We start from the raw sequence: 16,263 nt of genomic DNA on the forward strand, positions 1-16,263 counted from the left end.
TCATCCCAAAAAGATTCGATCCCTTTCTTGTTCTTAAATGCAATTCAAGATGATATATGTATCATTTTGTGATGTTTTACTTCTAACTTTAATATATTTACTACCTTAACTTTCTTTGTTATAGATAACTATATACGCTGTGCTATATTTTGCTGCTACAATAGCTCTTGATGTTAAACACACGAAATAGGATACTGATAACGTTATAATGTCAACAGATTTGCACAAGAAGTCCATAGGAATAAGGGCTAATTATGACAATTAGCACAATACCATTTTCAAACATTCGCTTACTTCCAATATATACTTACACCTAGAAACTAGCTAACACAGATAAATAACATATTCTGAGTGAGTACAGTCAACATGTACTGATTTATAAACTTTGAACCAATGACCAAATCATGTCACATTCAATCGTATAATGTCCTACATCTGGGCAATACAACGTAAAGAAATAAAATAATTTAGATAAAACAATGTATGTATTTCGAAAGTTACACAAATGCAAGCTCGAGTGATGTGGAATCATCGCTGAGTTTAATTTGTAAAAAAACTTTTCTCAGCCTGAAGATAAAGATTGCGATATCATTTCGTAAAATCTGACCCAAAATACTGTACACCATTAACAAACCTCAACAAAAGCTCATCACTAACAAGAAAAAATACTATCAGATCTGCACAATAATTTCATTACAAATTACTGCTAAAAATGACAATCAACGTAGCTAACCATTTTGGACAAAAATTAGATGCATTAAATTGCATTAAATTTTTTTGGATATTGTTAGTTTTGTATGCTCAGTGTATTCAGCTGCTCTTAGCTACTAAAATTTTATAAGTTTTTAATTTATAATGTTTCCTGTTAGATTTAAGCATTATATTGAAACTGGGAGACAACAGACTATTTTATTTCTGAAATCGGATGTGAGAAATATTGTTTGGGTTACATGGATTCTTGAAAGTTTATGGAAAGCGTCATTCAAAACAAGCTTGGATCCAGAGTTCTTTTTTCCAGTTGTAATATGGCGATACTTTTGTTCAAAGAATTCTGTTTTCAGAATTTTTCCTGGTGTTGAGATGCCTAAACAATTTGATTGTACAAGCAGACCATGGTATAAAGTGGCATTAGCTTCGTTTAGGAACAAATTTATTCACACTTCTCAGGTTTGCATACAATAGTATTTCTTATGAGATATCTCTTCATTTTGTTTGGATTTAACTTAACTGTCATAACAACAATTGTGTACTAAATGCTCGAGGATTTTCGCTGATTTTACTCATATTAGCATTTGGCTGCATAGTTTTCTGTCAATGTATTGTTGACATACTTTCGCTCTCCAGGTAATGTCAAAAGGGTTGAAAAAGTGACGCCTGTCAACAAGTTGTACAGCCCTCAATTGCAATTTATGGTATAAGTATGAAAGTATAAATACGCTAATATCATCAATATTGTGTTGACTCTGACAATGTTAATCAAGTCAAATCAAGTACATATATTTTTAAGCCAGGAAATTCTCAATCTAATTTGTGTAAACTTTGTTGTATATGAGAGAGTCATTGAATTAATACAGGTTAACTGTATTTTTTCAAAGATAAAAATAGTGTTTATGTTATTATGGTGTTGTTTCCATATCTGGCATTTCAGTTTGTGACACCTCAGGTTTTGGATTAATGTTGGACTTTCTTGGCTGTACACATACTATTTTTGTCTGCACTCATTGATGCTATAATTTTACCAAGTATTTTATGCCATTTGAGATCTTTATCTTCGCAGCTTTGATCATTGTGGCCATATCCCAGATATTCTCATAAATTGCTGCAACAAAATAAAGTATTTTTTATCGTCAATATAATATTACTGCTGAATAAAATAATTATATTTATGGTATCCGAGGAGTTTTTGTTTTGGTTACTTGACGGGCAAGGAAAGTACCAAATACATTTTTGGATATCCACAGTAATATTTCTTATTGTACTTGGGACACAGATTCACAAAACGGATCTGTACTGTATATTCCTTTTTTGACGTTATAAATGCTAGCTTAACTACTGAACTATTTGGCTGCAATTACAAAACAATATTAGCACTAAGTTTCACTTGTTAACTGCTTTTTAGTTAGTCTAAGCATTTGGCATATAAGCATAATTTTTTTTAAGAAGGTGATGTTCAAAAAACTTGAACTGTAAGTGCATGTAGTTTTTAACTAGGCTGTACCACATAGAAAGAGATAATGATTTTGCTGGTGGAGACTTAATAGTGCCGCTGGACTTGAATGCGTAACAACTTTAATGAATCATCATTTCATCACTAAATAATGTTAATGTATAAAAAACGTCAATAACGTATAAAAGTTTACTAAAACGATCTTTTTTGATAGATCTGCTTTGTATTGGTCTCATATGTGCTGAAACACCCAACCATTATGGTGGTGTCGTATCACTCTTCCAGGGGCGGATATGGCAACGGTATTGAGATGTTGTAACACCATCCTCGACAATAAAAAGTTTTGCACGCATTGCTTAAAATTTTATTTTACTGATTAAAAAAAACTATTACTTCGTTCCAACGCTAGCATGCAACATGTTTTCTAAAAATGCCGTTATGGCAAGAGGCAAGCATCTTTCTCCTCTTACCGTTTCTCACCTTTCTTTCTGACAATTGCACAGTTTTTCTCTTACGTGTCTTGAAATATTCGCGCCTGGTTTAAGCACAGTCCAGTGGCAGATGAAACCACATCGGTGCTATCAATAATACCTGGTGGGAATGCGCTATTCATTGCATTGTGATTATGCTTTAGAAAATACGTTTCAGGAAAAAATCGATAAGCACAATGCATAGCAGTACTGGAAAGTTCTATGAACGTTTGTGACGAATGTTTAGACTTATGTCAGATTTGGGCAACAACACTGTACTAAACTACCGCGTCATTACAAGCAAAGTAAAATAGACAAAATAAAATGGGATAGGATAGATTGCAGCCAAATTTTTCAATACGGTTATCGGGTTAGCAGTTATGATTGTGATAATCTCATTTCATTAAATTGTTGAAATGTGTCTATTTCTGCACTACTTGTATATATATTCTGATAACAATTGTATCATTTTGGTATTATCGTGTTACTTACGATACTACACATGCCCGAGTAATTTAATTAACCTCTATATCTGACCTGCTGTCCACGATTAATTAACAGGTGGTGGTAGTGGTGGATACTTTTGGTATCATAAGCCCCCATATCTTTGTTTTCAGTAACCATTAGCAAAGATAAGAGACGAGATATGTCCATAGAGCATGTTGTTTTACTATGACATGAAGCGTTTTAATTGCGCTAATAAACGAGAGTAGCAAGGTTGTGCCATTTTTATGTATGTTGTCATGGCAAAGCTAAAAATGACTAGTCAACTAACAATAATACAGAAAAACTACTCAAACTCTAATAATTTAATGCATACAACAATATATGTCGATTTCTTGTGTTTTATTTACGCGAATAAGATTTTCTTACCCAAGTTATCTTGCATTAATCTGATATCCCGGTTTTATTAAAACGTTGTACCAAAGGCTATGGCGCAATACAGATATAGCCTTGCACTTAAATGGGTCTGTGTGCATGTTTGTGTTGTGATGTAACAATCGTTCTGTGGATAAATATCCACTCATCATTGATGAACGCATTCCTTTTTTTTGCAAAAGTATCAATCACCAATGAGCATCATACGCAACGAAAATCGTTACCCCTGGTTACCAACAACTTTTGTCGATTTGTATGTGATCTTATAGTTTGGGTAATTTAACAGGGAAAGTAAGCAGGGGAATGTGCTAGACTAAGAATGATTTAGTCCTCTGAAAAAAGTGCAAAATGTTTAGTGTACTAACCAATACACTGTGGATGGTCATATGAAAGCAAATAAGCCATCAGTAAAGTAAACTTGGCAAAACTCCTGTTTGTTTGGGAATCTTCATTTTCAAATTTTCAGACACCCCCATTAAAAATTTTATACATCCCCCCCTGCTCTCTTCTCAACGTTTTACTTGTAACTTGTTTTTTTGCAGTCTATTTTTGCAGTCTCCGTTCCTTTTTTTTTAGGTTGGTTAGAAATGAACCTCCTTTTTCAGATTTCCTGTAAACTTCCACGATGCAACATTTGAGAAATTACGGATTTTGATTGTTTGTTTGACTGAGGAACAATTTTTTAGTTAAATTGCATTGTAGCGGCCGTTGGGTGTTTTGTTTGTTTTGTCGCTGGCTGGCGCCCTCGCGGTGCTCCCAGCACATGGTGATTTAAGCACAGCGACTACAACCCTCCGACTACAACCCTGAAGGAATGTTTTACCTACAACCCATGCAAGGTTTGGTCATCGAGCCTTTAACTGCAAGCCACCAGAATATATGGCGAAGTCTAACGTCTGGTGCGTTGTTGTTGTTGATCCGTTGCTGACTCCTGCTTCAGAAGGCTGCTACTCAGTTGTTTGTTACCTTCGCTCATATATTAAAGGAAAAACAAGTACGACCTTCTTACTTCAAGTCTTTAATCGAACTGATGTCCTGCGCGCAGGCAGTGCAAAAACGAATGGGCAGTAAAACAAACGAGCAGTGCTTAAATCACCATGTGCTGGGAGCACCGCGAGGGCGCCAGCCAGCGACAAAACAAACAAAACACCCAACGGCCGCTACAGCATAACATTTTTTAGCTGATTCATAATGATTTTATGATGTTGATTTCAAATATGAAGTCCGTTTTCGTCTTCATGCTCTAGTTTTTGTGCAAACTTGTAATTTTTGTTTAATTGTTTAATTACTTGTGGCTGTTACTGTATTGTTAACCAAACCTGATATTTTTTAGAGCAGTTTTAGCTTTAACAATGGATTCTTGTCGTCCTGGTAGACATAAATGTAAAAATAAGCTCTTCCTTCTGTTATGTTTGTGGCTGCTACACAATACTTTGTCAGACGAGCTTATAAAGCATACTTTGCAGTCCAGTTTGGTGACCAAGATTAAAAATGGGCACCACACATTAAATGTCATAATTGTGAAGAAATACTCCATAACTGAACGAAAGGAAAAAGAAGGGGACTACCATTTGTTGTCTCCATGGTTTGGCAAGAGTATCAAAATCACACAAATAGATTGCTATTTTTGCATGATTAACACGAAAGAGGTTGGCAAAAAAATCTTCATAAAGTCACTTATCCAAATCTTCCTTCAGTTATTTGGCCTGTACTGCACTGTAAAAAATTTTTAGCTCCACTTTTTTTTGTTTTCAACCAGATGAAGAAAGCAAAACTGATCATGGAGAGCACAAGGGAACTGATAGTGAGATGGTTTTAGAATCTGAAGACATTTCGTATGATACTAGTCAATACTCATTCCCTCAATAGTTTAGAAGATTAGAAATAAATGACTTGGTTTGTGAATTAGGTCTCTCCAAGAAGGCTGCGGAGATACTTGCTTCTAGATTGCAAGAAAAACACCTCCTCGACTCTTCAGCCAAAGTATCTTACTTATGTAAGGGGATCTGTCATTCATAACTTTTCACAAAAGGAAATGTTTGTACAGTGAGACCTCGTTAATCCGGACCACTTCGTTTCGTCAAAAAATGTCGGTTTAGCGGGGTATCCGGATTATCGGAAAGTAAAAAATCAATCAATCTTGCAAATGCAGCACCGTGTTCAAAACACAGTATGCACCTTACTCCAATTCTAAGTACCGAGTTTCTGGCTGGACAGCAACTAAAATAAAATTATATTTTTTGTATGATCCTACCCAGTGTCGAACCCCAGAACCACCGTATTTAAGACGAATGCTCTAAGCCAGAAGTGACGAACATGCGGTCGCAAATCGGTTTGACAACCGCTCTTGCATGGCGAAGCATTCCGGCGGGACCAGCAGTCTTGAACTTTCTTTGACCTGTTTCTAATCTTTGCGCAATGCGATATCAAAAGCTGATAGCACGATTGAGTTGCAGCGGTATGTCTTCAATAGATTGCCGCACTCAACCGATGTACTGTACGTATTTTTTTGCGATCGCGGAAGCGTTGTTTGTTAGTGTTGATGAACAATTTATTTTTTCGTTTCTAAAATACGGTACAGTATTTCATAGTATGACTAAAAAGCTGTGCGGCTGACTCAGCTGTAACTGACTAAGTGGCTTGCCACAACGAATAGGTCCGTCACCCCTGCTACAACGTTATTATGCAACGCAAGGTAATTGACCGCAACGTTATTATGCGTAGATAATCGGCTATTGTTTCGTCAACTAACTACATAGTGTATTAGGACAATGGTGAATCATTTTCGCTTAACTGTTAATAATCCGGTTTATCGGATTTTATTGCTATTGATTTAGCACATTTGTTCCAAAACTTTTGTGTCGGAGTCGGACAGCGGGGTTTCCGGATTAAAGGGGTAAAATGCATAGGAAGAAATCCGTTCCCGGCAGTTTTGTGTCGGATAGCGGGGATTCCGGTTCATCGGGGTACGGATTAACGAGGTCTCACTGTATACTGTTATCATAATCCCGGTTTGCTTTTGCAGTTAGGTGTTGCATGGTATAATCTGAGAGACTATTGATTATTCCTGGATAGCTCCAAGTAGAGTATGAAACATGTCCTTTTACAAAATGGCAACATTTTTGGAAGAGTGTCTGTTGGCCTTTCAGTAAATTTGAAAGAAATGTATGACGGCATAAAATATGTCATCAACCTGCTCAAAAATCATGAGCACAATTGGATTATTTGTGCGGATCTCAAAATGATCAGCTTTCTTCTTGGCCAGCAACGAGATTTTTCAAAGTATCCCTGCTATCTCATGTGAGGTAGTTGTTGCTTGCAGGATAAAATCCTTGTTGAGGCTCTATTTGTCTGTTTTAGTTGTTTTGGGGAGAAAGATATTGTCCGGGGTTCAGCACTTGGAACTATTTGATATGATTTCCAAATTTTATTAGAAATTGTCTATTATTAATTATATTTTATATATGTATTGCAGAAATTGTATAATCATGACAAATACAATGTACCGGTACACTAAAATTCGCAAAGGCCAAAGTTCACTGCACTGATATTACCCATACAAATTGATAAGAAATAGAAGGAGTGTGTGTAATTGATCTAGGGGTACTATGCATTTTCTAGTTCAGCAAGCAAGTAATATTTTTAGATTACTTTATTTATATGATGCTTATGTGATTTTTAGGAAGAAATGGAAAAGTCCTTTGTGACCATTAGTCCTCCTTTCAAGGATATTCTTAGTGGTGAATTAATCATCTCTGTAAGTGCAGTGATAGTATATCCATCTCAAGATTCATGGAGACAATTACCACAACTATTGGGTGTAATGAGTGCAGACATCACTATGGCCGATTTTAGTACCATTGTACTAACTAAGATACCACAGTGTAATTCTTCTGAGCATTCATGTATTGTGCTGGATTTCTCAGGTGATCTTATCCCTTTTGTAACACTCAAACTAAAATAATATAATAATAGCCACATAATATAATTCCGAACTTTATTTTTCAGGCTACCTTGTTTATGATGAAAACCTATTCAAACAAGCACGTTTGGCATCACAATTAATTAAAGTATCTAACTATCACATAATTAATAGTCATCCTGGTGTTGCATCAATATTGCTAAGTAAAGGTATTTTGGTACAGCACCGATGTTTGGATTTGAGCTCTGTGTCATATAGGTAAGGGTTTAATTTGCACTCATGTGATATATTTATGTGACATATATATTTATTATATTTTACACATTCCAAATTGCTTTCAACTAAATACAGGCAGACCTCGTTAATCCGGACCACTTTGTTTCATTATAAAATGTCGGTTTAGTGGGGTATCTGCATTATCGGAAAGCGAAAATTCAATCAATCTTACAAATGCAGCACTGTGTTCAAAAAGCAGTATGCACCTTACTCCAATTCAAAGTACCGAGTTTCTGGCTGGACAGCAACTAAAATAAAATTATATTTTTTGTATGATTTAACGCAGTGTCGAACCCCAGAACTACCGCCTTAAAGATGAATGCTCTAAGCTTAATCTTAACCCCTCTTTATTTATCAAATTGCATCAACATCCTCGTTTGTTGTCACTGCAAGTACTGTGAATACTGAATAGTAAAGCGAATTTTTTTTTACAAAGCGCTATGCTGTACTGTATTACTTGGCACTCAAACAGATTTTAAATCAATAAAAACTGTTGGAGAAGTTTAAACAGTGAAACTGCAACATTATTATGTGTAGATAAATAAAATCGTCTATTGTTTTCATCAATTATACTACTGTATCTAGGACAATCGCGAATCATTTTCACTTCACTCTTAATAATCCGGTTTATCTTATTTTATTGCTACTAATTTAGTACATTTGTTCCAAAACTTTTGTGTCGGAGTCGGACAGCGGGGTTTCCGGATTAAAGAGATACAATGCATAGGAAGAAATGTGTTTCCGGCAGTTTTGTGTCGGATAACGGGTATTACGATTCTTTGTGATCCGTACCGAGGTCTGATTGTATTAGAATGTCACTCCGATTTTAAAGCAGGCACTGTAAAAATGGTTTTCAAGTACCATGAGCTTGCTAATAGCAATGTAACTGCAAGTAAAGAAATATTTTTATTAGGTTTTTATTTCAGTGAAATTGGTCTTATAAGTATGTGAAAATCAATTTATAAACTGTTGGTAAAGACTTTGTTCAGAATGGGTTGCAAACAAAAAATCTCAAAAGTGTAAACAGGTAATAGTTTTGCAAGGTTACATAATTGATATGGTGCAACAATATGTGAGACAAGGGTACAAATAAATACACGAGTACAAGTATGAGTATGAATAAATAAACAATACGACATGTCTTACAACTGGATAATACAGACAATTTGAGACAACAGGCAAGGTAAAAGCTTTTGGTCTCCAGACAACAGAATAGCGCACACCTGTCAAACCTCTGTCCTGCGGGCTAAATGTGACACACATGGTCATTTACTGCTGTCTGCCAAAGTTTAATTATAATAAGCCCAATTTTATTCGCTCCACACTCATACCAGAAAAAAACTTGGTCATGCGACTGGCATCTCAGCAAGGCACATGATTAATTTTTACAAAATTAAGCAATGAAGTTTAGCTACTACTTATGATTTTTAAATGCAGCATTATTTATTGCTGTTTTTCATTTTGGTAATTTATTAATCAGGTCATTCTATTTTTATGGATAGTCTACTCTTTAAAGCAATTGAAGCAGCATTGAATAAATTTTTTGCTTTTATTTGTGACAATGTGGACTGTTACAAATAATTACATGGTTACGTTACCATTATGTAACTTTGCGTCAGGTGTGATGCAACACTTAAGATTATTTTAAAATTCTTGTTTAGCCAAGTACAATTATATTGGATGTTAAGGACAATCACTGTAAAAAAATGTTTTGCATCATTTGCGCAGTTACAGGCAGGCAAACAGTTATTTTGTCAGTGATAATGTTGTTTCGTTGATCATGGAAATTGGCTACATGGCGAGTTAGACAAGGAGGAATAGCAAAATAAAATTGCTTGGGATACCCAAATGATTGTGTGTTGCCTTACTTTGCTTGTAAGGATTAAGTGAACAACGATCATAGCGTGTCTGCATTTGGCAATTACAGACGTTTTCAGTGGTTGAATATGCCTGCCAGACACTAAAACTGGAAGGAATAGACTACACTACATCTGCTAATGGAGTGATAACTTGAGCTCAGTGGCTGATTGCTTAGGGCACCGGTCCAGTAATGTAATAATGCAGCCAGAGTGCCGTGTTTGATACCAATAAGCACTACCATTTAATGTCCATTGGCAAGGCATTAAGTACATTTCTAAATTCAACAAACATAACTAAATTTAAAAACCTAATAAAAAATATGTGGCAATTGGAACTAGCTAGCTTGGTAACTCAGGGTCAAGTGATAAGGAATCATTGCCGAATTGCACAAACTTTCCTCGGTCTGAAGATAAAAATAATCATATACCTTACCAAATTACTTAGAAATTTTTCAATGTCTGTCACATCACAAACTGTCAAGACAGTTTTTCATCCACTACAGTTTTAGCAAAAAATAAAATGAAAAATTTAATGAACCCAGACGTCTTGAAAGGGTTACGCTATAATTAGATGAACCAACTTGTATCAGCTCATATGCTATCTACACAAAAGTACCTATAAAATGATTGGTGTAATTTTATGTATTTGCACTTTTATTTGACAATTTCTATGGTGAAATTACCCTTCCGCAAAGGTTTATTGAACAATAATATGCGTTTAATTGATAATTAATTCTGTGAAGTTGACAATTTTTCCAGATCTACAAGATTTATTTATGTTTTTAACAATTCTGTGTACCCTAACCATGCTATAGTTCGTTTTTAGCAAAGTGTTTTTGTAAGTATAAAATAATATTATTTCATTGCAAAACTTGGCAGTCTAACTATATAACCCTTGCACATATGTTGCGTAGTGTTTCTAACTGCGAAATAAGCCTTACACAAAAACAGTGAATGTAAAAAACATAAGTTAGAATGTTTTTCTGCCAAAATCAGCAGATATGTGCTTAAATCAAAATATTCAGCTGAACAAACGTTGTGGATGGCCATCACAAGTAATAGTAGGAAACTCTAGTAATCTAGTTGATACAAAGTGTGTGAACAATGCTGTACAGCTTGATACTGAGAATAATGTACAGTTGCGCTCTTGCTCATATGAAGCATTCATCATGTCATTTTTATTGAAATGATTTTTCTTTTTTTAGAAATGTCCTTCGTTGTTAAATTCATATTTTTCACGCATAAAACTTTTTGCAGAACCTATTTCTATATAAATTCATCTCAAGTGAAAGCTCATGTTCAGCTTCCTTTCATTCTATACGAAGTATTGGGAACAAATGCATTTGTAATAGTTGTGAAAAACGAACTAAAGTTTCATAAAGGTAGTTATATATTGGTATATTATGTTTTTTTTAAGTTTTTAACTAATGGTAATTTTTGTTGACATGTTTTCATAAATTCTTACAAAATAGATTATTTTTTGTTGAATTAACTAAGTACGAAGAATATAATAATTGCTACGTTAGTTTAAATTAACTTAAATATACGAAATAAACTATTAGTGATGTATGAAATTTTAAGAGCAGTGAATGAACTAAACAACACCTACTACTCCGGATATTTTTTTAAATAGAATCTATCAAAAGAAGGTAACTACACTGGGGCTTTAGTGCTTTTATTTTGTTTTCCAATACACTACTCATCTGTCGTTTTCCCAGCTGCTATAGCCTCATTATTGTTAGAAAAATGATGACCAAATGTGACGAATTGTATTTTTGTACTTTTTTGTTTTTAACATTTTTTACTGATCATATATAGTTTGTTTGAACGCACGCGTACGCATGCTACGAATCTGTTTGTTATATTATCCACTCCACGTAGGGTAAGTTTGTGGTTAAACTTTTTACTTTTGTGCCTTTTTCTACATACCAATATAATATCTAGGACGCACACAGTTAAAGAATATCATTTCTATGTAAGCACGTGTTTAAGTTGTGATTGAAAGTTTTACGTTTTATCAATTGTGTAATCAGTGTAATGTTCAGAATTGTCTTGAACCCCATATCTTGCCTTCCCTCCTTGAGGTAAGGAAAGCTCATTGCAACTCTTAATTAGCTCGGTGAACAGTGCGTCGTTGTTTTTTGTTTGATTTACATTCATTCTAGTGATAGTAGCGATTGCGACAAGTAATTTTAAATGAAGGTGTGTCGCAATTGTGGAGGCTTTATGAAAATTAAAGACAAGTGTTGCTTTTATTCTGTCGACAAACAGATACATTTAGGAAGTTGTAGGTTTGGCTATTTTGTAAGCCGTAAGAGTGGGAAGTTTTCTGGACTGGAAAATTTTGCGTGACGTTTTATTGTTACCCAACGCTGTTGTACTGTGCAAAACAATGTCGATGGGCAACAAATAATTGACATCACAATACACATTTTGATCTGTAATACAAAGGTAACTATTTCCCATTTAACAGCGAGTAATATCGACTATGTGGAAAAAATTGTTACCATCAGGTTGCTGTGCAGCCATTTTCTACCGTAGTCTAGAGCAGCGTGGTCCAACTTCTTTTCATCGCGGGCCAAAATCAGAAAATTTTTTTATCTTGCGAGCCAATGTTTTTAAATTAGAACTGAAGAAATGTGAACTTAGAACTGAAGAACAATGTGACATTGATATTAGAACTGAAATTAGAACTGAAAAAAGTTCTCTTTTTTTATTAAAATCGAAATTAGACTAGTTCAAAATTTAGCTATTAATTGCTGATCAATGTGACATTTTCGGTCGAGGTTCTTCCTGGACAATAGCGTTGGTATCCACGGGAATCGTAGTTGTGACCATGCAAAGGCAAGCCTGAAGAGCCTCGTTTCCAAGTTGATTTCGATTTTTTGTTTTAATATTGTTCATTGCTGAAAACGTACATTCACAAATGTATGTACTTCCAAACATAGAGTACAGCTTCATAGCAGCATCTTTTAAAAGGGGAAACCTCTCCTTTGAGACAAACTTCCAAAAGCTTTCAGGATTTTCCATTTTTTTTGAAAGCAAAAACGGATCGTTCTGAAGTTCACATATTTCGAGTTGAAGCTCTGGTGGCTGTGTACTAACTCTCGCGTTAATGGGATTGTTGAATAGCGAAAGAGGAATCTTGAGCTTGCGAAAGTCCGCAAACCTGCTGCTAAATTCATCGATCAGCAAATCTATAGTATTTTCGAATTGAGTAAAATCGGCACTTGGGTTTTCTTCTTTGATGACAGAGCAACAGGAAAAATGAGTCAGATCGTTTCTTTCCAAACAGTCCTTGAACAAGCCCAATTTCGAGCGGAAACCTTCTACATGTCCCACTAATTTCGAAATGATCTGCCCTTTCCCTTGCAAACTCAAATTTAGCACATTGAAGTGATTTGTTATATCAGTTAGAAAAGCCCAGCCGCTAAGAAATTCATTGCTTTGAAGCTGCGCTTGAAACGCATCTGTGTTTTCCATGCGCTGTTCCTCAAAAAAAGAAAGATTTTCTTTGCGCAGGCCAAAGAAATGTTTTAACACTTTGCCAGCGCTCAACCATCTGATACTCGTGTATTGAGGAAGGTCGCTGAATTCAGCATTGACTTTGTCCAAGAATGACATGAATCTTCGATGTCGTTGAGCTTTATTACCACCCCTTATTAGATTAACCATCTTCACAACGCTTTGCATGACGTCCATCAATTTCAAAACTTTTCCGCAAAGTGCTTCTTGGTGAATTATGCAATGCAGCGTTATGCAATCAACTCCATTTTGTTTCAGCAATCCGACAAGACCAGTTTTGTTTTCCACCATGGCCTTTGCCCCATCCGTTGCAATACAAGAGCATTTTTTAAAACCTCCATACTCGGAAACAACAGAGTCAAGAGCTGCATATATGTCAGAACCTTTAGTCCCACCACTTAATGGATGAATTTCAAGCAATTCTTCATGAACAAGAAAATCCTCGTCTACTATTCGAGCAAATATCAGCAATTGGCTAATATCGCTCACATCCGTACTCTCATCTAAACCAATTGAAAAATATCTGCATTTGCCCATTAAGATTTCCAACTTACAAGAAACGTGTCGACTTAAATTGGTCACTCTCCTTGCCATTGTCTGATGCGACAAAGACACGGTTTTAAACTTTTCAGCAACTTTTTTGTCGCCAAACACCTCTGCCATTTTGATCGCACATTTCTTAACCAATTCACCTTCTCGAAATGACTTCCTTTCTTTTGTGAGGAGGAGTGCAACTTCATATGAAGCTGCAAGGCTTGTTTTTTGGCTGCTCACAAAAGTATACATCGCTGCCACTTGTTTCTCCTGTTTGTTCTTGAGAATTTGCAATACGTTCTTTCTTTCATTACCTCCATATTTTTTAAACTTTACTTTGTGAAAAGCCTCATAATGACGCTTGATGTTGTACTCTTTAGCAGCTGAAACTGTTTTTTTGCATACAAGACAGAGTGGTTTCCCTGAATTTTCTACGAATAAGTAATCTTCTTCCCATTTATTTTGAAATGACCTTTCTTCCACCTTTCTTTTTTTACAAGTACTCATTCTGTAGCTTTGTTGAAGTGTTTAAACTGGTAAGTTTTAGGCTAGGACAACAAGGCGTGTAACTAAAACCTAAGAGAACTTTTTGGACAAAGTGGTATTTGCCAGTTTGAATCAAAGCTGACTATCAGTTCGCGGGCCAACTTTGGCCCGCTGGCCTGCAGTTGGACCACGCTGGTCTAGAGCAAGAGCAACTAGCCCCTATTTGTAAATATTTTTCGTGGAACGCAATCTTATGTCGCCTCAATTTTTGTGCCTAACCGAGAAAGAATAATACAAACCCACAAATAAATAACATTAAATCATGTTTATTAACAAGACTGACAACATCAATGCGATAGATGAGGTTTCTGTTTACAGCACAATTTATCAACTCTCGAAGCAATTTGTGATTAGAAAACAGACTCTACGACAAGTCACACATATAGGTATTGTCAAAAGGTAATAAAATTATAATTGTTTTTTGTGAGAGCAATGGACCCCCTGTGCAGTTATCACGGACCTCAGTTTGGGAAACCCTGGACTGGAGTCTAGTAATCTAGTAGGTATTTTTTTCAAAACTAACCTTACACAAACTTCTTGTGCACAGGCAACGACAAAACAGTATTGCTCACAATAAACAATGCTGTGTGTTGAGGCTTTTTTGGCAAACTGCTTTTCGTGGAAGAGGTTGAAAATCTCTCTAGTAATGTCACATGAAGTTTATAAAACTGGAATGCATTTTTTCATCTAAAGCACACGAATACTGCAATCGAAAGCTGTTGTGATTATGTTGAGGAGAAACGATGGTGCCCACCCACACAGTGACTCGTTTAAAGGGGCGTCAAAGACTGAAAAATGCCACAAAATCTTTGTTTGTTTTATTATGCAGTAAATTTACTAAAAGACTCTTTACTTGAAAAATCCTCCGTGGAGCTCTCTGAAATTTTGAATGTCAATTTAGTATGCTTCGGATAACCATTCCATAAAATGCCATCAAAAAACCATAAATCAAACTTTTTTAACAGAGGCCCAAAACAAACACTAGAAATTTTTGGTCTAAAAAAACAATTTTACCTACTTTCATGCTAATTTTTAGCATAATTCTGCATGCGACCTGGGACATTGAAGCACGCCGACTGCTAAGGTAATTCCCGGGCTAGAAAACAACACCAACTATACTTCCTTCTGATTGGTTTAAACAGGTTTTTTAAAGCCCTACGTAGGTCTTCCAACAAATTCATAGAGATCTTAGTTTTAGGTGTTTGAAACCTCCTTAAGAACAACTTCATTGTGATGTGTTCACGAAGTTTCATGTAACAAACCAATTCTGTTACATTAACTCATCCTTGAACTTTGAGATCCACCATTAATTTGTTATGAGCTTAAATGGGGCTTTCCATGTTTACTACGTATGAACAAAAAAAACTCTAAAATTACAAAACCAAGATATATCAGCACATTTACTAAATTCAATCCTGCCTCTGTAAAAATTTTGTGGTAATGAAAGTCAGTAATTTTATTATAAAAGTATGGCTTGTTAAGTAAAATTGTTGATTAGACGTTTTAACAAAGTGTTTTTGTTATATGTTATTGCAGATTGTGTGCTTCACCTTTCTGGAACAGAGGCCTGCCTACATACCGACCCTTTTACAGTGTGTGAATCCCCATGTATAGATTGCTTTACGGCAAAAGAAAATTATGAAACATGCCAGAACATTTATAATCACCATGGGGATGATGATTCTATGCCTTGTATGCCAGAAAAATAACTGACTTGAGATTATTCTGTATTGTTTGAGGTATGCCTTATGAGTAGATTATGTTATGTTACCATGTCATTAGGTAATTTTCCAGATGTTCAGTGCATCTGTAATTCCTTGGGCAAGCCATTCAATGTCCTTTTTCCCCCAGATATTTTAACATCTCTGGAGTGAAATGTGTAGTTTTTTATCTCTTTCTGTCTTGATTGTACAATGTGCCATATTTCTTGCGCTTGCATGTGCGTATTTTCGTCATACTACAGGCTGTTTTTATATTCTTTTGAGTTGTCAGGTTATATTGCTTTATTTATTCTTATTCCTTATTTTTAGATTTGTAATTTATGCTCAATAAATCTAAATTAAACCGTACAATTTATTTAGCATA

At 35.3% G+C, this 16,263-nt stretch overlaps 1 protein-coding gene across 3 annotated transcripts in view; it reads left to right on the forward strand.

Moving 5' to 3' along the window:
- Positions 1–16,263, forward strand: part of LOC143462417 (VWFA and cache domain-containing protein 1-like) — a 41,322-nt gene extending 25,059 nt beyond the window's left edge. Inside the window, exons 10-15 of one of the 3 annotated variants that reach the window (XM_076960579.1) lie at positions 870–1,167; positions 7,199–7,442; positions 7,525–7,696; positions 10,831–10,955; positions 15,715–15,917; positions 16,030–16,262. In XM_076960579.1, the coding sequence (XP_076816694.1) occupies positions 870–1,167; positions 7,199–7,442; positions 7,525–7,696; positions 10,831–10,955; positions 15,715–15,887 (1,012 nt within the window). In that variant the 3' untranslated portion in view covers positions 15,888–15,917; positions 16,030–16,262. Of the gene's footprint in view, positions 1–869; positions 1,168–7,198; positions 7,443–7,524; positions 7,697–10,830; positions 10,956–15,714 lie in introns of all 3 variants that reach the window. The other 2 variants (XM_076960578.1, XM_076960580.1) reach the window with 2 other exon arrangements.

This window comes from Clavelina lepadiformis, chromosome 6 (assembly GCF_947623445.1).
Source record: "Clavelina lepadiformis chromosome 6, kaClaLepa1.1, whole genome shotgun sequence".
NCBI classification, from domain to species: domain Eukaryota; kingdom Metazoa; phylum Chordata; class Ascidiacea; order Aplousobranchia; family Clavelinidae; genus Clavelina; species Clavelina lepadiformis.